This window comes from Lepidochelys kempii, chromosome 2 (assembly GCF_965140265.1).
Source record: "Lepidochelys kempii isolate rLepKem1 chromosome 2, rLepKem1.hap2, whole genome shotgun sequence".
NCBI lineage: Eukaryota > Metazoa > Chordata > Testudines > Cheloniidae > Lepidochelys > Lepidochelys kempii.
Genome location: NC_133257.1, coordinates 59,457,601 through 59,481,372, shown reverse-complemented (window position 1 = coordinate 59,481,372; position 23,772 = coordinate 59,457,601). Strand labels below are relative to the sequence as shown.

The 23,772-nt window shown below is 38.9% G+C and overlaps 1 protein-coding gene across 15 annotated transcripts in view; it reads right to left on the bottom strand.

The window, feature by feature from the left end:
• Positions 1-23,772, bottom strand: part of NCOA2 (nuclear receptor coactivator 2) — a 259,281-nt gene that overhangs the window by 41,539 nt on the left and 193,970 nt on the right. For all 15 annotated transcript variants that reach the window (XM_073330891.1, XM_073330882.1, XM_073330888.1 and 12 more), the window contains 7 exons: positions 17,758-17,861; positions 13,520-13,697; positions 11,743-11,928; positions 10,659-10,760; positions 10,430-10,570; positions 6,888-7,035; positions 3,412-4,681 (listed from right to left, as the gene is read on the bottom strand). In XM_073330891.1, coding sequence (XP_073186992.1) covers positions 3,412-4,681; positions 6,888-7,035; positions 10,430-10,570; positions 10,659-10,760; positions 11,743-11,928; positions 13,520-13,697; positions 17,758-17,861 — 2,129 coding nt within the window. The remainder of the gene's footprint in view (positions 1-3,411; positions 4,682-6,887; positions 7,036-10,429; positions 10,571-10,658; positions 10,761-11,742; positions 11,929-13,519; positions 13,698-17,757; positions 17,862-23,772) is intronic.

The following is a 23,772-nucleotide window of genomic DNA, read 5'->3' as shown; positions in this document are numbered from 1 at the left end:
ACAAGTCTTCTTTTCTCACTCACCTCCCATAATTGCTTAAACTGGAATTGCAGGCCACTTAATAGCGTATGGCTAAGATAATCATCATCACACTGAGGGGGAAAAATGGTAAAAAAGACACTTGAAATATTCTCCACTATTTGAGAAAGGTTTCTTGTCAGTTGCTGGGCTCAGTAGAAGTATATGTTTAAACACACTACCTAGAAGAATGCTATTTTTAGTACGGTGGTACACTTCAAAGCATTTCCTGTTCAGAAAGTGTTACACCAAAAATAAAAGGAGAAAAGTAACGGCTCTTTTTGCTTCAGAACATAAAGACTCCCCCTTACCCAGAAACCACTCCATTATGGGGTTGCTTTAAAACTTCCTGTGACACAGCACACTGAAATGAATAATTTAAAAATACACCATCCCTTTGGGGGGAAAGTCAAATAAACCTGCACAGTAGGTAACACAAGCACAAAGCTAGTTTTCATATAAAGGAGGAAGAAGAGGGGGAGGAAACAACACAGGAGGATGGAAGAATTTAGAACAAGAGTCTGTGTCCTAGTCTTGTATTAAATAGTTCCAGCTTTGATCTAAATTTAGGTAGTGAGTGTTTCCTGTGAGACACTGTTTTCCAAAGCTGAAAAGTTTTTGATGCTAAAATATTTTCAGTGATTTTATAAATTGGGTAAAGTGGTTATTTATATAGGGTACTGGCTTGCAGTTAGATAAATGCTTACATTATTCTAAACTCATCACCACTTCCTTTCCTGCTCAATGCTGGATTTCTCTTGGTTATTCTAGTCAAGGTTTCACAGAGTCTTAAATAAGGTTTTGAAATGATCTTTTAAAAAGAATTATCTTCGGAGATTCAGCATTCTTACAAAACAGCTACTGCCATTTAGGATATTTTTGACATCTCCTTATTTGCCACTCAGCTAAACTTCAGTATTGCTAGCTCATGATTTTTTCGTGAGTCTTGCAACATTTGGTGTTTTTCTTACAGCCTCAGCTCTGGTAGTCATGTGACTGAGAATCTCCGCTTTCACTATTATTTTTTTAAAAAAAGAAGTGTCTAGCTCCTACGGCTGTGGAGAAGAGCTTGAAAACATGAATACTGTGGACTGAAAAACCAAAAGGCAAAAAAAAAAAAATTAAAAAAAAATCCAAAATGTATTATTTTTAAAAGTCTCATGAGTTTTTGGGCCTTGGCATATTTTTGAACGCTTGGGATTGGCAATACTGAAACAAACTTCTTCACTAAAAGTTAGTATACTTACATATTTAAATTTAGTGGACGGATACATAGCACAAGTCTCTACGCAATTCCCTCTCCACAAAATATATGCATTCACCATTGAATATGAAACTGAAATTTTAATTAGTGGAAAGGACAGCAACTGGGAACCATGAAAGTAACCGACTGCCTCTTTTAAGAGCACCAGGCATAAACACTGAAATAATTCTTCTAGAGACTACCAGGTTGTATATTCTCATGCTAGTTGAAACTTGGAAGGCCAAACTGAGTTCTTCCTTACATCCCAGTGTAAATCTGACATAATTCCAGTGACCTCGGTGAATAACACCAGATTTCCACTGAGATAACTAAGAACAGAATTTGATTCAGTACATTTGAAATGGTTTATTGTTGTCAGTTTGGTTTTAACATTCTGTACATCCATGATTTTTCTAACCCAATGAAGTATTAAGTTCTCATTTAGAATCCAATTGCTCCCACTCTAGCTATATTTAAGGCATTACAGAATATTAGCTGTATAGAGAACTGTATTAACATCCAGGCCCGAGGATTAATCACTAAGGAAATTAGTATAATTTGGCTCAGTTTCCCTCCTGAAGGGTACAAAGGATTGAAAAATTATAGTTGCCCCTCAGGGATGGTAGCAGCTGTCAAGAGTTATCCAACCAAAAGAAATAAAGGCGGCTTAGAAAATGCTTAGTTGTATGTGCTCCGAACAGTGGGATGGTGCCCTGCTGTAATAGCATGTTTGGCTGCTGTGTTCCATGATTATTACCTTCTCTCTAGAACTGCCTATTGGTTAGAATCTGCTGACACAGCAGATGGTGTGCAGTGGTTTAGGGCTTAGGACATGTGGTCTATCCCCCAAAATCGGGGCGGAGGGGAAGGCGGGGAGGGGAAATGGTAGAATAGAATTCCCCACAAAAACAAGCAAACCATCAAGCAAACCCACACCTAAGAATCAAATTAAAAATGCACAATAAAAAAAGGAAAAAGACATGGGCTTGAGAGTCATGAAGGTCTACATAATTTCTTAACTGATCATGATTTACAGAGTAAGGATTGAGGCACAAAGCATTGCCAAGGGATTAATGACCAGCTGGGAGAGTTGATGGCACAGGTTGACGCTATGGATCATTAACCCCAGCTAGTCATTAATTCCCCAGGAAATGCCCTGTGACAGAGCTGTTATGGCAATAACCCATTTAAAAAATAAATAAATAAAACATATTAAAGGGGTTTACTTTTTTGTGCAGTGTCATTATTTCCACGGAACAGCGAAAACAGAATGATTCTGACCGCCACTGCTGCTACCATACAGGATATTTCTGGGAAGTGAACCACGAACAGAAGCCAATCAAGTGTATCCTTCTGTTTTGTACAGACCCATCTAATTTACTCCCAGGCATTTTTATTCGGACTGAGTAGCACTCAGAAACCATGAGCAGAATCCGGCCCATTTCTGTGCTCGTGCTGTGCATACCCAGGAAGACACTTCTCAGTGCCCTGAGAAACTAAGAAAGGAACTTGGTGGTTGAATTTTAGAGCTTTATGAGTTTAAAAACTAATGGGGTTGAACAAGGAAAGTCCTTTTGTTTTGTGTCTCATCTACAGGTCCCATTAAGTATAAGCAACAGCAAGGCAAAGTCTGAATCAGTCCTGCAAACACATCTTTGGGAAAGCATTCATTCCAGATGTGAGAAGTATAAATAAGCATGTGCTAAGAATTAACCCAAGGTACCACGGCTTCCCCCTATTCTAAGTATAGATGAGATACCTTTTTAGCGCAGTGTCATTATTTCTGCAGAGCGCTTTAGGTATTAGACCACCTTAGCTATCAGTATGTGGTCAGTGTTTGCAAATGTTGACTTCTGAATGGTCACTCCTGTTCTCCAGCCGCATTCACACCACCGGTCTGTTCTCCCTAGAAGAATGATGATCACAACCTACTAACCCATTTTGGTAAATACCACCATTTGGAGCCAAGACTGGAACTTGAGGAAAAAATGCTTTACCTACTAATCTACCAACACTGTCAAGAGTCACACTCTCAATGGAGCTATGGAAAGGGTGGAGAGGAAAGAAATGCTAGATTAGAACATCTGATTTACACAGAAACATCACCCTTGTAAGAATGAATTATCAAATTTATCCGAGACACTTCTTACCTGTTCATTAGGCTCAAAGTTTATCTCCTCCTTTTCTGTCTTCATAGCTATTAACTTTGTGCTACTGGAAGGGTCTGTTTTACTGTCCAACCGCTCCAGTTTTGGGGTTACGTCCGGTAAACCAATATCTTTAGTATCATCTTTATCTAGCAAGTAACGAAGTAGTGCATTTTCTTTCTTCTTGGGACTCACTGGTTCCTGTTTAACAGTCACCTCTGAACCAGGAGCTGTGCTATTGGACTCCTGGTTCAGCTCTTTGCCTGTGGCCTCTGCTGTAAGCTTGGCCAAGTCTACAGGAGAACTGCTGTCCTGCAAGAGTCTGTGCAAAATTTTATGCTTCTCCTTGAGCGAGGTTCCATGTGCTGAACCAGAACCAGATAAGCCTCCAGTGGAGTCCTTGTTAGCATCTCCCATAGAATTTGACAAGGGTGAAGGCTCCATCTGATCAGATTTGGTGGTCAGCAGCTGTAAGAGCTTTGTCTGGCTTTTGCCATCATGCAGTCTGTTCTGTCCATCAGGCCGCTCACCACTGATAACCTGGGGCACATTGTTATCATTACTGTCTTTCTGTTCTCCTGAATGGCAGCTGCTCTCTGTTTGTCCAGTTGTACCTTCTGATTGCTCCCCATAAAGTCCAAAACAGTCTTTAGAGTCCACGCTTCCCATTTTGCTCAGCTGGGGAGGATTCATAGTAACAGGGGAATTTTGTAAATTACCCATTTTTAGGTCAGGTGAAGCCAACGATGACCCTAGAGAAACTCCATGACCCTCACTGAGGGCTTGAAGTGCATTTAGGGAACTGTTGGTGTAACTATGGCTATTTCCTGTGCTGCTGCAAACTCCCACAGGTGAATGCAAGCTTCCTGCAGGAGAAAACTGACTGGGTGGAATTCGAGGACTTCCTGCTACTCCAGGACTCACACGATGCCTTGGGGAAAGCATAGAGTTTGGCTGCCCTGGGTTCATACCAGGGCTGCTTTGTGAGGGACTATTCATTTTTAGTGCATAGTTACTACCCTGAGGAGTGGATGCTTGTATGCTTGACACATGGTTCATTCCCCCTGAACCACTAAACCTGCCTGCTGGCATGCCCATTTGTTCCTTTGGGCCATTTATGGCAAAATTTATATTGCTACTGATGGTCATATCCTGACCTGGGTTCCCACTGCACATGGCCTGATGGGCAGGGCTGCTGGAGCTAATTGGGTTCAATGTCTTCCCCATTGCTTGTCCAGTCAAATCCTGATTCATTCCACAGACATTTTGCTCTCTGTACCATAAAGGGAAAAAACAACAGTCTATTAGCTAAAACAAAAGAGATCTTACAAGTTGCGATTACAATTTAAAGTCTCTTTTAAAAATATGAGAGCAGACCTGCAATTAAAAATCAAGATATTGCTTCTGACAAAAGCCATCTGCAATTACCAGCATGGCTACACATGCACAGTTTTCAATGAACGCCTACAGTACGTTTTTCAGTAGCTTATTAATACATGTGTGGTTTAAAAGAAAAAAAATTACACTTCTCTTAAATTACAAACAGTAGATAGGTTACAATTACAATCTCTTCCCTCCATACAGAATGAGTTACCTTCCATAACTGAGGGAGGTTTCAACTTCTTAATTTTACCTCCTTAAAAAAATGTCCTATAAATACAGCTTTATAGGATAGCTGTGGCCAGATGTTCACCAGAATTTTGAACTTCTGTGAAGAAGCCCTGCTATAGGCTTGGAGCTTCTGTGGTGTTTGCCCGCTAGGCTCCCAATGAAAAGCAAGTTTAAAAAGTCACATCACTGAGCTGCCAGAAATGTCTAAGCTGCTCCAAGCATGGGAGCCAAGAAAACTACCGGAAAAAGTTCAGAATGAGAAGAGTGTGCCACCATTCTGGTTCTGGACAGATCTTTCATGTGCAAGGTGAAACTCATATCACGGAAGAGGGTAGAAAAAAGCAGCAGACAGAGAGGAAGGAAACTTGGAAAAAGCTCTTTAAAGAACATCTAAGTAAAATGTAGACTTTAATTATATTCTGTGAGAATGCAAGGTTTTTGTGCTTCTGTTGTAAAAATTAAGCTTGTTAAATCAGACATTTTTTCAAGTTCTCAGAGCTTTAAAGGGACACTGTCAGGTAGTTTAGATCAAAAATCTAGATTCGGAGGGGGAAAAAACACCAGCAAAAAACAACAACAACAACAACAACAAAAACCACCTGGGTTTTCAAGAACAAATATTAATGGAAGTGTGTTCATGAACTTTTTAGTTTAACATATAAGCATTTTTGTTTGGATTTAAACATTCCTTTGCAGCATTTGCTCAGTGAAGAACTTCAGCCAAACATTCAAACCTTGCAGTGCTGGCGCATGAGAACCAGGAAGAGAAGCTGACTACAAACCAACCCTTAGCTATTTTTATTAGCTAAGTGGAAGTAAACAACATAAATAGTAAAAGTTGAAAGTATATTTAAAATCCATCTTGCTCTACCAAAATGTATAATTTTTGACCTGACAATTCTTCCTTAATTTACAACTTTGGCAGACACTCATGAAATACTAATCCAAACAAAACACGTTTCAAGTTGTTAAATAGCAGCTTTCAGTGAGGTGAGTGCAATTCCAAAATCCATAATTGCCGTAAAATTGTTTCAGTTTGAATTAGATTTATAGGTGTATTCTTCTCCCTAAACACGTAGAAACGTAGATATGCAGTGAAACAGCATAGTAATGAAAAACCCTGAGTAAAGGTTGTACATGGAATATGACACAATATACAAGTACCTTTAATGACCTAATTCATAATTTATTTTTGAAGTGATAGGGTCAGTGATTATTTACTCTTGAATTCAATACTGTTGACTTGTCTCTCACTTTTTGGAGGCAATGCTCTCGAATTAGGGTGCCATATATTAATGTATTTTGCATCAGAGCATACGGTTGTGAAATCATTACTCGAAGCACTAACATGATCAGGTGATTTGATTGCCAGTCTTGCAAAGTGACATATTTTGTGCACCCAAAGCATGCTCTAATAGTCACATGGCAGTCTTTCACACACAGCTATGCCCAGGACCATGACACACCCAGAACTATAGGAATTTACCTCTGATGTTTTTAACAGGTAGTCGTGTCATGGCAAAGCAAGGCAAGCCAAATTTCTGGTTTCTATCACGCAAAATGCACAGGGAACTAAAATACTAAAATTAAAAGCATGAGCTCAAGATAGATTTTGTGATATTTAACAAGAGTCCTAGAGGCGAAAATCCAGCATGCTATTTGCCTAGCTATTGAGGACAGTCTGTTACTGCTGTAAGAGCTGATCTAAACAACTTTTATTTTGCTTTAATGGTACCAGTGGTAGACCAGCTGAAATGTCAATCAGTCTAAACAATCTGTACAATACAATACAATTCTGTACCCTCACTATGTCTATGCCCAGGGTGGGGAAGTAAGGAAAAAGGCTTATTAAAAATAACAAATATTACCTGTGAAGCATATGCAAGGATATTACAAGCTGAGGTTCACTAGTAGTCTGAGAACGGATGAGCTTGCTCTTCGTTTGGGCAGCAACTATAGTGCCATCAGACAAGGAAAATCGATAGACAGAACTGAATGCTAGTCCCTGCCTCAGCACTGTAAATAAGCAAACACCATAATTAATGAGGAACCATAATATAAGTAGATTACACACATAAAACCTAAATCCATCAGTAATGGCTGCTTGGGTGCCTTCTGATGGCGCAACAGGAGTTGTGTGATTCACTTTACACAAGAAGTAAGGGCTGTTAAAGAAAACACGATGTTTTGAAGATTTTAAACACTGAGGTGCATGATGTAAAGTATATACAATAAAGGAACGAGCATGTGCTGTAGAGCGATCACATCAAGAGGGCAGTTGAAATAACAAATCTGCAATATACCTGAGAGAGAGAATCCACAAAAGCAATAAAATTAGAACTTGGGAACACAATGCATTTCAGTGGAGGAGAGGCCCAGAAGCCAATTCCTCCTTTGAGTTAGCAGATATGCAATATCTTTTCTTTAAATATTTATCTAATTCCTTTTGCTGCTCTTAGAATTTTCCCCCCATGCATATCACCTATTCCCCATGAAGACATCTTATGTAAATGTCATTGCTGTCTAGCCCTTTAGTTATCATAAGTCCACCTTTTTTTTTGTTCCTTGTTCCAATAGTCTGTAACAGCTATCCTCTCTGTTCCCTTAAAAAAATGCAAAAGCATCTCTAAAAGGGACACTTATCTGAATGTGGAAAAATTGGAAAGAGTCCAGCGGAGGGCAACAAAAATTATTAGGGGACTGGAACACATGACTTATGAGGAGAGGCTGAGGGAACTCGGATTGTTTAGTCTGCGGAAGAGAAGAATGAGGGGGGATTTGATAGGTGCTTTCAACTACCTGAAAGGGGGTTCCAAAGAGGATGGATCTAGACTGTTCTCAGTGGTAGCAGATGACAGAACAAGGAGTAATGGTCTCAAGTTGCAGTGGGGGAGGTTTAGGTTGGATATTAGGAAAAACTTTTTCACTAGGAGGGTGGTGAAACACTGGAATGCGTTACCTAGGGAGGTGGTGGAATCTCCTTCCTTAGAAGTTTTTAAGGTCAGGCTTGACAAAACCCTGGCTGGGATGATTTAGTTAGGGATTGGTCCTGCTTTGAGCAGGGGGTTGGACTAGATGACCTCCTGAGGTCCCTTCCAACCCTGATATTCTATGATTCTATGATAAAAAAGCAAATATTAAAAAAACCCCAAAACACATGATGAAACTTCTTATACAAGTTATTAAAATGCTTATTAAAATTAGAGAGGCGTCTAAGACACACTTTCCCAATGTTGGGGTTGTTTGGATTCAGGATTTTGGTTTGATCTATTACATAGAGGTATGCCAGGGCTCTTACGTTTGGATCTAGATCCGAATGTCACCAAATTCAGCTTTGTGGCTCCCAGTCTCTACTTGTGACCCATCTCTAATTAAAATTGAAATATTTTTTAAAAAAGCAAAATCTCAGCATTGATGCAGTTCACTTACATTTTTGCCCTCATATAGTGTAACTAGATCAACCACTCTCAATTTCTGATTTTCATGCACAATCTCAAAGCTGTTATGCTTCAGTAGCAAATGTTATCGGGAATGTTTAAATGCCTTCCCCTAACTGATTATTTCCCCAGGAATTAAAAAAAAAAAAAAGTTTCTGTATCAGGTACCATCAAACATATTAGCTAAACAGCAACTAGACTAGATTTTGGAACTAAATCCTGACAGCGTCTCTTTAATTTCCCCTCTCTCTCTCTCTCTCTCTCTCTCTCTCTCTCTCTCTCACACAAACACGTTTTCTGTGCATTTTTATTATTATTAATAGTATCTTCCAATCCCTGAATTGCTGTTTTCTTTTTGCGTGCTTTTTAATTTTCCCTGTCATAAAAAAATGATTAGCACCAAGCACAGTTTTCCAAGTGTGGCTTTATTACTCCCTTATACCGTGCTAGAAGAGTTTCTTCACACTTGTAATACTGGTATGATTGGTTTCCTTCCCTGCCCCCACACTGTTCTTACATAGTGTGCTGCAAGGTTTGAAAGGATTATTTTGGCAGTGAGAAAACAGGAAACACAAGTTAGACAACCAGAAGAGCTTTGGCAGAGTAAAAATGTAAAGAAAAACAAAAACCAACAACTATGAAACAATGCAAAGCAGAATTTCACTGCAAGGTATGTCATTGTTTAAATTTAACCTTTGGACACCACAAAGTTCAGTGCTCTCAGCCTTAGCAGCACAGGCACACACCACATCAGGAAATTCCAACACTTCATGCCAGCAGGATAGATGTGAAATCGCTACTTAAATCATTTTTTGAACTAATGCTTTAAGCAAACAAGAATGTTTCCGTAGTCTTCTTCCGGAAATGCCTTGTTTCTCGCTTCAGCCAATAAAAAGAGAGCGCATTTCAACCAAACCAGCCACACTTTGCATTTGTCACTGAGAATCAGTTTGAAAGACTTTCATTTTTGATTCTATATCCACAGTTCCTGTTTTCTGACAATGACCCAAAGTTGTATCTGGTCTGAGCGTTCTCCAGATATGCCCTCTTTTGTTCCGTCCCCAAACTTCGGCAAAGCTGTGACTCTATAGATTTCATCAGGTCACAGCTTTGTGAAACAACATGCCTGTTGTCTATGTGGCCATGCAGACTGTTATATAAGTATAGGCTATGTTTAAATCTTGTTCAACAAATTTGAAGCCAGATTCTGATGACCTTACATGTGGGAATACTTTGCTCCACAATCAGCTAGTCAGCATAAGTAATCAGTATTTAGCTCACGGTTAGAGCAAGTATAGATGATGTCTGAATAAAAAAATTAAATCACCTCACCCTAACACACACCATGGGAGACCTTCCATTACCTTCCACTATCCTGCACCCTACCTCCCTTATTATCTATGTTCTTGACTGCTAGGGCAGTGTTCTAGAATACCTACCAGCTGGTGGTCTGCCTTCAATGTAGTACAACATGCTACAGCTTACACTAGCCATCAGTGCTGCAGCTTCAACAGATCACAGCGAAGTTTTCTTGTAGTGAATTTTGACAGTGAATATCCATTTTTTGTAGAGAAGCAGAATTAGAGCCTTGAATGATCTCAGTACACTGTAACGTGTACGTTGATAGTATGGTGAAATATTGTGTAATGAAAGTTTTCGGTAACCCTCTCTAAGACAGCTGCAATGATTTGAACATTTAAGCACAGATGGCTGATGAGTTACAAGCATATCACAAAGCACCCCTTTAATGTGTCAGAGTACTAACAAGAATGGTAAGGTTGAGACAGAAAAGTGGTGCAAGATCTCCCCAGAGATAAGTTTTCTTTACTGTTCATTGGAGATATTGGTTTAGAGGGAGGCTCTCAACATCCCTTAATCGTCCCACGTGGATGTAATGTAAAGAGAGCATGACCAATCCCCAAAGCAACAAACACACAGTTTAAATACAGAAAACACTGAAATATAAACCTAACCTTCCTGATGATGCCTCTTGGCAAAAGATATCTCTCCCTCATGCTGTGCATGGAATCTTTGAATGCATCTTCTCACCAAATCCTCCCAGCCAGGTTTCATGGCTGCTCGCATGGTGCTAGTGTCTAGTGAAGTTATCTTGCCTGGGTTAAATAAAACAGTTGTTAGTGATTCTCTTAAAAAACACAAACCAAAAATCCCCAACTTCCCAAAACTCTGTTTTCACAATACCTTGCAGATCCTGGCGAGTAGAAAAACTCTCTGATGAGGGAGGAACTGGCCTTTCCTTCATTGGAATTCTTCTTGCCACACAAATCAAGCAAGACTGCAAATCTTAAATGAAACAATATTACGTCAGTATTTTCTTAAGCAGGGAAACCAATGCAGGGAAAGATTTTTTTTTTTAAAAGAAATAAGTCTTTCGTTACATTTTTGGGTTAAACCTAATACGTTTAGTACTCATGAAAGCAAGAGATGGATAGCATTGCTATGGTCTATGTTGTCCTCGCCTACACTGAAAGTCACAGACTGGGAGGGTTTTCTGCAAGAAAATCTCTGTGAGGATTCCTTTGTGGATATTACCCTATATCAGCCATAACATTACATTCAGGTAGATTCCTCTCTTACATTTTCTTAGTCTTGAGAAGAGCCTATGTTCATAACTGATAGCACATGCAATAAACTGTTACATTTATTTGCATGTGTATGTTTTTAGCTGTAGCTGCACAGGTTAGAAAATATTTAACAGAAAACAACATATTGCACGTATAGAGAACACAATTCTTGAACATTTATATAACTTTGCAATTTCCAAACCACATTCCTTCAAACATGTCTAGAGTACTTGTGCTTCTTGAGGAGAAAATTTCACAATTAGCCACTCTGAGTACTCAATATGCATCTGAAAATTTTTTTACTGATGGAGTAAATAATGAAGGAAATGCTGAACCACAACAGTCTTCACATTCTGATAACTCAAAAATTGCCTAACAAAATTTTGCTGTCAATGGGCCAAATTCCTCTTACAATTACACTGATGTAAGTCCAGTGCATGAAATACGTGAGGTTACTCCAAATTTATATTGGTATGTCTGAACAAATTGTGTGCAGGCCAGCCTATGTAATGCAAATTAAGAGGAAAGTTACACAGTTTAAAGGAAAAGGGAAAGCTTGTATATCTTCTGTTCCCTGCTTTGGAGAAACCACTTTATCTTGATTTCACCGTAGTTACTGATCTATAATTTTTGGGGTAAGCCTGGAAGGAGAAGGTCAAGACACCATTAAAATAAGCAAAATAAAAGTATGCACCATTTACCTTCACCATCTTCCTTGATGGACTTTGGTTGAGAAACAGCAAAGCACTGCATAGTTTCATACTTCTGATGTGCTTCCTGGTTATCAGGGCCTTCTTCAGCATCAGTTAAAGGTTTTACCAGCATCCGACAATTAAATGTATGGCTGTTGCGCCTAGGGGCTTCACCAGACCAAGGTCCCCCATTCACTAAGCAAAGCAAAGTTCATATAATAAGATTAGTCTCAGAAGTAGTCATTCCTACCAGCATCCAAAGTTCACATGTAAAAAGAGAATTAATTATGGTGCTTTATAAACTGGGGGAAACACTCATTTAATAAACAATACAATTTTGATATTAGAGTCCTATCCAGCTGGTGCAAAGTAATTTCATCCTCGTCACTTAAATGGATCACAGTCCCTAGTTTGTTCAGCCACCTTGTCTTTCCTTAGTTAAGCAGCTTAAAAAGAGAACAAACAGAAAGGCAGTACAAAGTTCTAAATACCTGCACCCAAAAAAGAGATGGAGCACCCTGATCAACTGTCTAACACTGCCATCAGTACTGGACAGATTATGTTAACTCTATCTTCCAACAGCCTGGAAGAAAGTGTGTGCAGTAAAGTAATGTGTTTGCCAATACAAATCTGGGAGTGCGTTGGTTAATACAAAAGAGAAGGGCAAGATCATTCAAATTGTATTGCACAGAGTAGGAACATTGGCAGATAAAGAGTTAACATGCAGTGTACATAAACGTGAGGCAAGGAGGCTAGAGACAAATTAAAATAAGTACCCTCAGCTACGATGTAGAACACCGTAGGAGGATGACCTGGGTCCAATAGTGGATAAAACTAAAACCTTTTCCAGAGTGCTTAAGAGAAGTAAAAAAGGAAACAAAATCCTTGGATGCATAAATATAGGTACTGAACAAAAGTCAGAGCAAATTATTCTAACAGTGCATAAGGTACTAAGGAGGCCATATTTAGAATACCATGCACAGTCCTGCTCAGCTATTTGTAAAAAGTAATAAATAAATGGAAAATGTACAGGAGAGGCTGATAAGAACAATTCAGTGACTTACATTTCTTAGCCATTCAAAAATGCTTCATAATTTTCTATTCTTTAATATTTATTTTTTAAAAGAAGTTATGAGGATCTCACTGACATATAACAATGTTTCAATGAACAAAAATGACATAATACTGTTCAAACTATTGTGAACAAATGTACATGCAAGAAAGGTAGTACCAAAAAAGGTAAGATATAAGAAATAAGCAGAAATAAAGTATAAATGAACATAGCAATACAAACAGTTCTTAAAAAGAAACGGGATAAACATTTGGGAAAATAAAAATAAGAATGAAATAAAACATCTAACGACAAGGCAGTTTCTGTCCTTATATTGTAAAATGTCCTCTCTTCCTTGTAGTTATGAATCATTTCTTAGAATAACCAGTTTACATGTGGGAAGTGGGGGAAAACTCACACAGATAATGTTATCTGTGTTTGTAAGGATTCACTATAAAGACCTTGCAGCAATGTCAGTCATACATCTGCCAGTTACTATGAGCAGGTTTGAAGAAAAACTGAAACCCAAAAGAAGAGACAAAAGGAGGCTGATTTTGAGAAATAATCATTTGTTACATAGCCTTTAGGCATAAACACAATAAACACAGTACATCTGACATGGACTTTAGCTTAAGTAACTGAATGCTATTAAGTGAAGCAATGAAAACATTGACTTAAGAAACCAAAGATAAATATAAATGAGCAATGGCAAATTTTTGTGGGAAATGAATATACCTAAAGATTTTGGCAGCAGGTTTCTGACAAATTCATTGTGGTCCCCTACATGCAGGATGCTGTATACACTTGTGTTCATCAGCTCTTCTTGGTTGTACCTTAGGTATTGTGTCACATTCTCAGAAACAAACACAATGTTACCTTCCAGGTTCACTACAAAGAAGAACCCATCGAGGGCCTAGAAGAAAAACATGAAGAGAAAAGCCATAATCTGATTAACAAAAGATATAAGGAAACAATAACCTCTTTTAGAGGACAGATGTCTCTTCTCCCCCTCCCTTCTCCCCCAGCTAGCTTGTACTGAATGATGAGAAGCATATGAAGTTCCATGTAGTAGATCAAATTTTACTCAAGATATAATACTAACAAACTGAAAAGGGTTGAAAGATGTAGATTTCATATCAACAGTGTTGTGAAACCAGTACATAAAGGCAGAAAGAAAAAAAATGTATTTTTGAAAGTCTACTGTGACAGCCAAGTTACTGGACTTTTTAAAAACTATTTGCTGACTTCCTTTTAAAATGTATGCTGAATATTATATTTTTGTTTCTCCCCTAACCAGGAGAAAACAAAAGTTCAGTCTCAGTAAGAAGTTCTCATGCAAAGATAAAAGCATTAGTTTGTTGCCTAGCAATGACTGTTCTTATGATGCAAGCATGATTGTGCATAAATGCCTAGGAATAACTCAGAGCCTTCCTCTCTGTTTAATTTTATGACATATACACAGACCGGGGACAAAGATTTAAATTCAAACCATGAAATCCATTGGATTCAAGCATTCAATTGCCAGCTCAGCCCACATGAACCTTCTGCCACTTTGCCTGATATACTGACTCTTCAGAAGGCTGCTCTGAAAAAAAATGTTTAACTTCCATTTTGATTTGGAAATGCAAGAAGGTAATTTTGTACCTATAATCAGAGGAACAAACCACTGACAGGACAACAGGGTTACCCATGATTTTTTAGAAATAAAAGTTAGTGGATCCACACTACTGATAAGCCTAAATACAGCACAAGGAGGAGTTGTCACAGCACTGTACATTGGCACATGATAGAATGGCTAAATCTTCTATAATACACAACCTGTAATATCTTTAATATGCTGTCGTATCATACCTAGGTTGTCGATGTGTATTACAAATACAACACAGCACTGAGCGGTTAGCAGGTCCATATTTTAAAAATATATGTAAAAAATCTGGCCATGGACCCTATTGCATATCAAAAGGAAATCGCTTGTTTTATTATTTATATTACAGTAGTGCCCACAATATGCTTGATGTTGCACAGATATACTGTATACAAAGACACAATTCAGGCCCCAAAGAGCATACAATATAAAAACACAGAAAACCCCCCCCAGAAGATGGGCAAAAGAAGGCAAAACATACAAGCAGAGCATTCAAGATAATGACTGGCAAATGTCTTGTTTATTCCCTTTTTAAATTATATATAATAAAAGTAAGATATATACATATATACACACATTTATCATCTCACTGCTTTTGAATGTAGAAATTTTAGGTGCTTGTTTGTTCTGTCAATTGTCAGAATTTTTAATCCTTATGCTTTGTTTGTTTTTGCATTGTGTACACTGCCTTTTCTGTTTCTAATTATTTTAACCCTTGCCTATTTGTGAAGGCTTGCCTCTTTTCTATATATTTTCATAACAGTTGCATAGTTATTTATTTGTAAACTATACCTTTTAAAAAGTTTTAATTTATTTAGGCCCCAATTCTAATGGCAAATCTCCTATTGACATCTCTGGTGCAGATCAATGTCTTTTTGTATCTATGCACGATGGGGAGACTTTCAAAGACACAAATTGCAGGTAGATGTCTAATAGGGTCTTTAGCATCTCACCCCTCAACTTATATGGTCCACAACCTAAAGCCTCCTATTATAGCAACCTCCTTGGTGGGGGAGCACTCCAGGCAACTTCTTCACTGCTATTTCTTGAGCTGACTAGAGGGATCGGTAAGTAGTAGCATGAGTCTATGTAGTGATTATGGCTTATCTATAGCATTCTCATCTCCTAATGTTCAGAAGCAAAAGGCAAAATCAGTTTACTTTTAGGGTAACTGCTAGACTGTCAAACCAGCTTATGGCAACAAATTATTTAAAACTTATAGAGGTTTCTACTTTGTAATGCTGATTTCTTATCTCTTCCCCAGATATACTACACCATGACAGACTGTTGGAACAATAACGTAATCTTGCACCCCTCCCTTCAGGGCTCTTGCTCTGACAGGGGCAACGAGGTTGGCAGAGAGAATAAGAGAACAGAAATTCTTTTAGAGGACATATTGGAAAAGAAAACAAAGTTTTGTTCTTTGGGTTGCTGCGGACTATTGTCTTACTCTCTTTTGCGCACACACTCCCCTGCCTTAAACAGGAAATTTGTGAAAATCCCATCAGAACTAGCAAATGATGATGAATTCTATTTACTTTCTTCAACAGGAAACACTTGCAAGTATGAAGACACCCCTCCAATTAAATTGTTTAATAGAAAAGAGAATTACATTTCTAAATCAGATAACTAGTATGCAGTCAGTTGGCTTTGCCATTATTTTCCTTACTTCATAAAGAGAAAAAAGTGGACTCATCAAGCCTATGAGACTTTTAAAGAGATGAAAACACTTAATTGCATTTCCTTACAAAGATAAAGATACACAGAATACATTTGTGGTCTTTTCACAGAGAATGCACAATAACTTTGCGACCTTTTAAGTATCTGTTGTGCAAAGGCTTGAGTTTATTAATATAATTTCTTAATTTTTTACTGTCAATGCAGAACGGTTTCACGGTAGAGGAGAAAAATAAATTAAATCCTAACAAAGTAACACGAGGATATAACCTGTGATTTTAAATACCCTGCGTGCTGCAATAGCTAAGCACAATAGGGTGAGATAGGGATAATTTTTTAGCCTTAAATTTCGTGTGTGTGATTAAATCAGATCTTTATGATCAATTAACATTTACATGAAGACTGGAATTACTACACTGCCATGTATGAGCTCTGAGGTTTAACTTTGCTTGTTAGCAAAAACAGCAACATTCAGTTCAGTGAGCAAGTGTAATAAATATTAATTAAAGTTTTCATCTTATGAGTGTAATGCACTAGTTATTCAGGGGACAACTTCTTCAGTCTGTCTAATCTGTCTAACCTATCTAGTGCTCTGCCTGATAGTTGAGAATTTTTCAGTTCCGTAATTCCATATACAGCTCAGGAAACAGTGTCAGATTTCTGTGTTTTTTTTATCTAATGAGTCATGGACAGTAATTCAAATATTTATCATTTATTAGGGTTTATAGTTTGGCTGATGCTACATTTTGGGAATAATGGGGTAATTCATATATCTGTCAAACTTGGTTCCTCTAGCTAGACTCAGGGCTTTTTGTTTAGTTTTGTCTAAACCAACATTTATTCCTCCTTACAGATAAAGATCACTGTCAGAATGGGTATTAAGTGTTTGTAACAGAACTTAAACATATAAAACATCAGTGACAGAGAGTAAATGACAGTAGTTAAATACGCTAGCGTCCTAGATGGCATGTATGCGCTATAGATAACAATGATATCAAGGGTGTTTTAAGAGTTAAGGTTTCAACTATTCAGCCTCTTCTGATATCAATGGAAGTCACACAGTTAAAGTCATGCAGAATTCTTTGCGAAGCTAATCAAAAGATTTATCCTGAAGAATTCCCATAGATGTGTGTTTTTGTAATCAGGAGGTGAAACAAGCATGTTACCTATGCAGAAATGGCAAAAGTAATTAAGATAATGTGTAGCAATGATGCATAATTTTAGAGAAATACTCCCCCACCCAGCCCACATGTATACGTTTTGTAAGTCAATGAGAGCATACGCATGAGTTTACCAAATCTCCATATTTCAGAATGGCACACAAAATTAGGACATTTCATAAAATGGAACTCAAGAAATATCCATGACTACAGTGGTTAAATATATAATATGATGCTACTGTTCTAAACCTGCTCCCCTGGAAATCAATGTTTTGTCACTGAATTAAATTCAATAGGATCAGCAGCATGCTCTGTATTTGTGATATGGAATGGCATCTTAAGTAGCAAAGATGGCTGTTTTATCGAAGTGATAACATTTGATCATGCCTTTAAGAGTGAGTTTCAATTTGATTTTTTCACTCCATGACATTCATCTTGATATTATATGTAGCGGAATTAACTCCAATGTAAAGAAAACGTTGGGCACTTACCTCAAGCATCATTGGTCCAAGTGCATCCTTGTCGATGACACTCTGACCTGTAGATGATACATCCGCTTTTTGTACTTCATCTTCATTGGCCGCTGCTGCTTTTTCTGCATTAAAGAGAACTATGCATTAAATGACAGAACAGAGCTCTTAAAAAGGTATTATCATTTTTCAAGTCCATAATAGTTTGTGACAGATACCAAGCAAACCACTACGACTGAGATTAAAGAAGCCTCCATCGTGATATGGGGAAGCAAGGCTAGCGGGTTAACTTTTCAACTCTAGAACTGTAGGCTCAAATCCTTCTTTAGGATAGCAATGAAACAGTGGTTTCATCCTGGTCCCTAGCAGTTAATTGACTAAATTACAGAGCACATACACACTGTCTGGCATGACAGGCACTCTCTGCTTATAAAGAGGTGGACAGCTGACTGGAAGACCTGGCAAAGCACCTGTCTCGTTATCCTTGCACTATCTTTTCGTGAGCACTACATTTAAAAAAAAACACCAGAAGCTAACAACATTAGACGGATCCGGAGTTCATGCATAAGTGAAAGAGTTTTTGCACTCCCATTTCCACACCACACAATTATTATTGTTTATCATTTTAAATTCACATTGTATTATTCACACTATAGTGTTTTTCCCCACTGTCACTTATGCATATTTACCAATATGCACATAAAATAGATATAATTTCAAGAGCGCTGCATGAAAATTAAATGATAAACAACAGAAGCAAACAAAAATAACTTTCTGGGAGCATACCACCACCTGTGCTAATGTTTCAATTGTACGGATCTGAACAATTTGCAACCTTGTTCGTGCTCCATGCTGTAGTACTGATTAAACAGCCAAACCAGAATTTTGCCTCAAAATATCTTATAAATCAAATTAATTTAGCAAATCTGCACTCTGAATCATGCCAATCCATATTAATTATTCTGTATTTTTTTAAATTTTTGTCTTGGAGTTTAAACGGGAACATTAGCAGAAAAAAATGCTACCTAAAATTAATGCAACATCTGATCACTGCATTATGTTATTAGTCTTCAATTCAAAATACATTTTTAGTGACCACCCAATAAAACACAAGATCTAAAAGGTAACCCAGAGTGACAACAGACTCCTAAAAATGCTTGGATTCACTATTCAAAGGAAATGGTGTAATATTTAGTCTATTGCTACATATCAGAAAATCTGAATAAAAATGTTTAAAAACACATGTTCTCCATGAAAAGGAAGCTAATTTTGCTAAAAATGTGAGAAAACAGGTAACTTTTACAATTAGGGATAAAACAGAAACAGGTTGAACTTGTTGTACTTCAACAAAAGTTTGTACTTTCTTCATCAACAAACCATCAAAAGTCCCATTATGGTGAGAATGACTAAAGATACCATACACAGATGAGCCAATAAGCATTTGCAAAGCACATTTTTTTAGAAAAAAAATTCAAGTATTGGGCACAGAAATAAGATGATACCAAATATAGCAGGCCCGCAGTATTTTCTGTCAGTGACTGGATGCTCCTCTCATGCAGTTTCCTCTGGATTATTCCTTTGGCTGAGAGTAGGAGGGCAAAGTGAATGTACAGTTCCTCTGTCCCCTCAAAACAGAGAGACTGGTCCCCCAAATCCTGGATTCCTCCATGTTCAGTGCACATCTATTAGAGATAAGGTGTAACAGAATCCTCGGTGGCTTCCCCCTCAGAGGGTGGGTGAACCTGACTGAACATACCCAGTTATCTATACTGTGTGGTTATAACACAGGCTCCACTTCCTTACTATTTGCAAGGGGGGCTCTGGCTTTTATGGGAATTCTTAAGTCTCTCCAGATGGGGGATCAAAATGAAAGTCACAAACCCCAACGCATTTGGGGATACTCCCTCCCTGTGGCCCCAGAAAAAGGAGATAGGGTGTGGCACGTCTGCAGTGCTCCCAGCAACCCAGCACCAATATAGTGGGTTTCAAGGATATCACTTTGGGTGGGTCTCTGAGTGAGGCTCAGCTGGTTTGTCTTACTGTAGGAGTCCACTGCACTCTCCTCAGGGTCGGGATGAAGGTCTCTAGGCTAGGGGTTCCCTCCACGGCTTCAGGAGTCACTCCTGCAGTCCTTTACTTGGAACAATCCTGCTCCTTCCTCACTGCTGCAGCAGTTTCCTCCCTTTTAAAGGCCTCCTCCTATCATGCATGATTGACAGGGCTGGAGGGGTGGGGCTAGCCCGACCATCAGGGCCTCTCTGGCACCTTCCTCATCTACGTGGGGTCTATACACACAGTCACATAAGGGTCCATGAATATGTACTGCTTCGTCTTAAACGTATTTAGTACTTTTCATTCTGCTGGATCCATACATGTCTAAAAGCTATAGGTCTACAGGAATCACTTCACCTCTTACTGAAATACAGCCTGGGAGTAGAGGATAACAGAGAATTGGACAGTGGCCATGTGGCACAACAATGGAAGGGTAGAGGCTTTGGCGAGAGACACATGTGCAAGTCCCTACACCTTTTACTAAAATTGAAAAAAAAAAAAAACACATTTACACAGTTTTTGTAATGATAAAGATTCTTTTAAAATTGCAATTTAGACTGACTCTTCCAAATGTAAAAATTTTATTTAGGAATTACAGCACACTTGCTGTAAAATTTGTTCTTGTGACTACAAAGATTATCTACCGTAAATTATAAGCATGGGATTTTCAAATGCATCCAAGCTCCAACTGCCTTCTGCGGAAGACGTGCTGGGCCAATACTGAGTGCTTTTGAAAATCCCATACTGTTTTTTACAGTATGTTCATGCACAATATGATAGCATTGCAAATAACTTCTGAAATGTAATTGTGTGTATGATTGTTAATAACAATAATTTAAGTTGTCTTTTAAATAAGTATTATAATTAGGACAATATAATGTCCTCATTCTGCAGTGGCAACTCACACAGACTAATGAGAGATTCCCATGCTTGGACTGAAGATGGCATAAGGCCTTTTTGGGAAGGGCAAGGAAGAATGGTGGGGAGGTATCTGTCCCTTTGCTGAAAAAAAGTAAGTGTGGGGGAAAAAAATCTAGCTGTTCTCCATATGTTACAGGACAACAGAGTTTGTACCATATTATGTTAATGCTGGAAATATTTTAACAGAAAAATTTACTGATCCTGAAAGCTGGGTCCAGTTCCTAGCAAAGTCTGGGAGGCTGAGTCCCAGGTTGCAGCTGATATCATAAGCAGTCCCTGGTTTTTGTATTGCAGAAGACCTTTAATCACACAGTAAAATTTTTCAGAATACCATCTTGCAGTCCACTTTAATTCCACAGTAGCCAGCAACATTCTCTTGACCCCCTAGAGCTCAAGATTAATTCTCTATGCCATCTGAAAGATGGGATTCCAGCTTTTAGACAACATATAAAAATGGCTCTAGCTCCAAAATTTCTTGACATAGGAACCCTAAAAAAATCACATCAGATGTGCAACAGCTTGGGAATAGGCAGGAGAGAGGCACTAAGCTAATTAAAACATTATGATGTTAATTTCTTTTGTGAACAATTATGGCTAGATGAATGTTGCAGATCATAGAAAATATCTGGTGCAGATCTGTTCAATGAATTGGTGCTTCCTAGTGGTTTCTTTACTGGATTTACAAGGACAGGTTAGTAATTTTCACTGTTTATTTCTCACATACTACTGATCAGTTGCTAAAGATTCTTCAAACTATTACAACCACAGAATTCACATCGCTCAGTGATGCTCCTGGCTTGACCAGTATGTTGTATCTCATTTATATAAACACCTTCTATCCCTTATGCTCCCAAATGAGATTTTGAGTCAAAAGAAAATGAAGGATGTTTTTAATGTCTATACCACAGTAATTAATTTTGAAAATTATACATGGATACACATTAAGATTATGCATTCTGTATCAGTCACTGAATAAAAACAACTGCACTGCGCACTATATGTATATGAAATACACTCTGTAGTTTAAGGATTCAGGCATTCCAAAGAGCATTACATATTCAAAAGGGGTGCCCAACTGCTCAATTTTATAGTTGAAACTGTGATTTAACTGAAAGATGTGTAAAATCTCACATACTAGACAGCTCCCTACTGGCTAACACATCTAAGCAGCTTTGTGCATATAAGTTATTTCAGCTAAGGGTCAGCAGTGTCTTATGCTCATGAAACAAACTAACAAACAATCTGCCCGTTTAGGATCTTAGCCAGTGATGATCTTCAGGTTTAGCAGTAAAATTATCGACTTTTGATTGAACGATAGCCTATTTTGGGGGATCCATCAGCAAACACAGAGAAAGCAAGTGGACCTAGAGATCAGCAATCACTGAAGGGTGCCAGCTGATTGTGTTTTTAACAGAGAGGCTGAGATAAATACTTGAAATGAATAATCTATTTACTGATAAAGCACACAGCGTCAATTGAGAGCAGAATTTTGTTGTAAGAAAGGATAGAAAACACAAGCAGCTCTGCTAATTATAGCATTACCAACTCATTTTTTTTATCATAAGTCTCACAATAGTTGATGTTTTACTTAAAGCCCCAGCTCCTGGAGTCATGTGATTATGTGGGACTCAAAGCTTTTCCATGTATATATATTTGGGAGTCCCACCTAATGGTTTTTGAATGCCCCATAGGCAAAACTGCAATATAGGGCCAATACTGCAAAGCCCCTCTCTTGTGAATGGTCTTGTAATCAGTGGGACTACTTATGTGACTGAAGAAGACAAACTAGATTCTTTACTTTAGTCAAGCTCTGTTTGGCACAGGGGAGAGGGCAAGACGCGTCAGGGAGCCAGTTATGGCTCCCTTATTTTGCACATGCTGCTATGCCGTCTGTTAGAACAGCCTCATGGCTGCTTTAATTTAAAACACTGGAAAAAGGTCATAAGGAAGCTTGTATCCACAGAAGATTTGCTGAATGAACTGCACATTAGGTAAGGAGAGGAGCACTGGCCTATGCAAAGGTAGGGAATGGGCAGCTGGAGCTAGCTTCATGGCTAGGGTTGCCAGCAACCAGTTTTCGACTGAAATGCCTCGTTGAAAAGGGACCCTGGTGGCTCCAGCGGGGCTCCCTGCCTGCCCTGGCTCCGCATGGCTCCTGGAAGCGGCCGGCATATCCCTGCAACCCCTAGGTCTGCACACAATCCCGTACCCCAATCCCCTGCCCTGAGGCCCCTCCCACATCCAAACGCCCTCCCAGACCTTACACCCCACATTCTTTCCTGCACCCCAACCCCAGCCCTGAGCCCCCTCCCACACCCAAACTCCCTCCCAGAGCCTGCCCCCCCTCCCCCACTCTGAATCCCTTGGCCCCCACCCTGAGCCCCCTCCTGCACCTCAAACCCCTTATCCCGAACCCCACCCCAGAGCCTGCACCCCTAGCAGAGCCCTCACCACACCCACACCCCAACGCCCACCCCAGCCCTGAGCCCACTCCTGCACCCCAAACCCCTCATCCCCAGCCCCTCAGCCGGAGCCCTCACTCCAACCCCCTGCCCCAGCTTGGTGAAAATGAGCATGTGAATGAGGGTGGGGGAGGGTGAGCAACGGAGGAAGGGAGGATGGAGTGAGCGGGGGCCGGGCTTTGGAGAAGGGGCAGAGGATGGGGCAAGGGTGTTCGGTTTTTGGCAATCAGAAAGTTGGCAACCCTATTCACACCAGTGGAGAGTTTCCTCAATAAAGGGAATTCTCTGCTGGCTGTTTAGGTTCAGAACCCATCTTAAGTGCTGCAATGGTGTCAGAGTGCAAACCAGAATCTGGACCTATTCATATAAACTGGGCTAACAAGATTGAGCCCATATTTACTAAATTAAACTAGAAAAGAATTTATGTAATTCGGAAACTACACAGGAAATAATTATCAACCCTGCTCAATGAAAAGTTTAGCCCAGAGACTAAAAAACAAAACAAAAAAACAAAAAAAAAACCAACCCTCCTTTGAGACATACTTTTATGCTAAGTAAACACATACACATGCTATTATGTAGCATTTTAGGTACCTGTGTA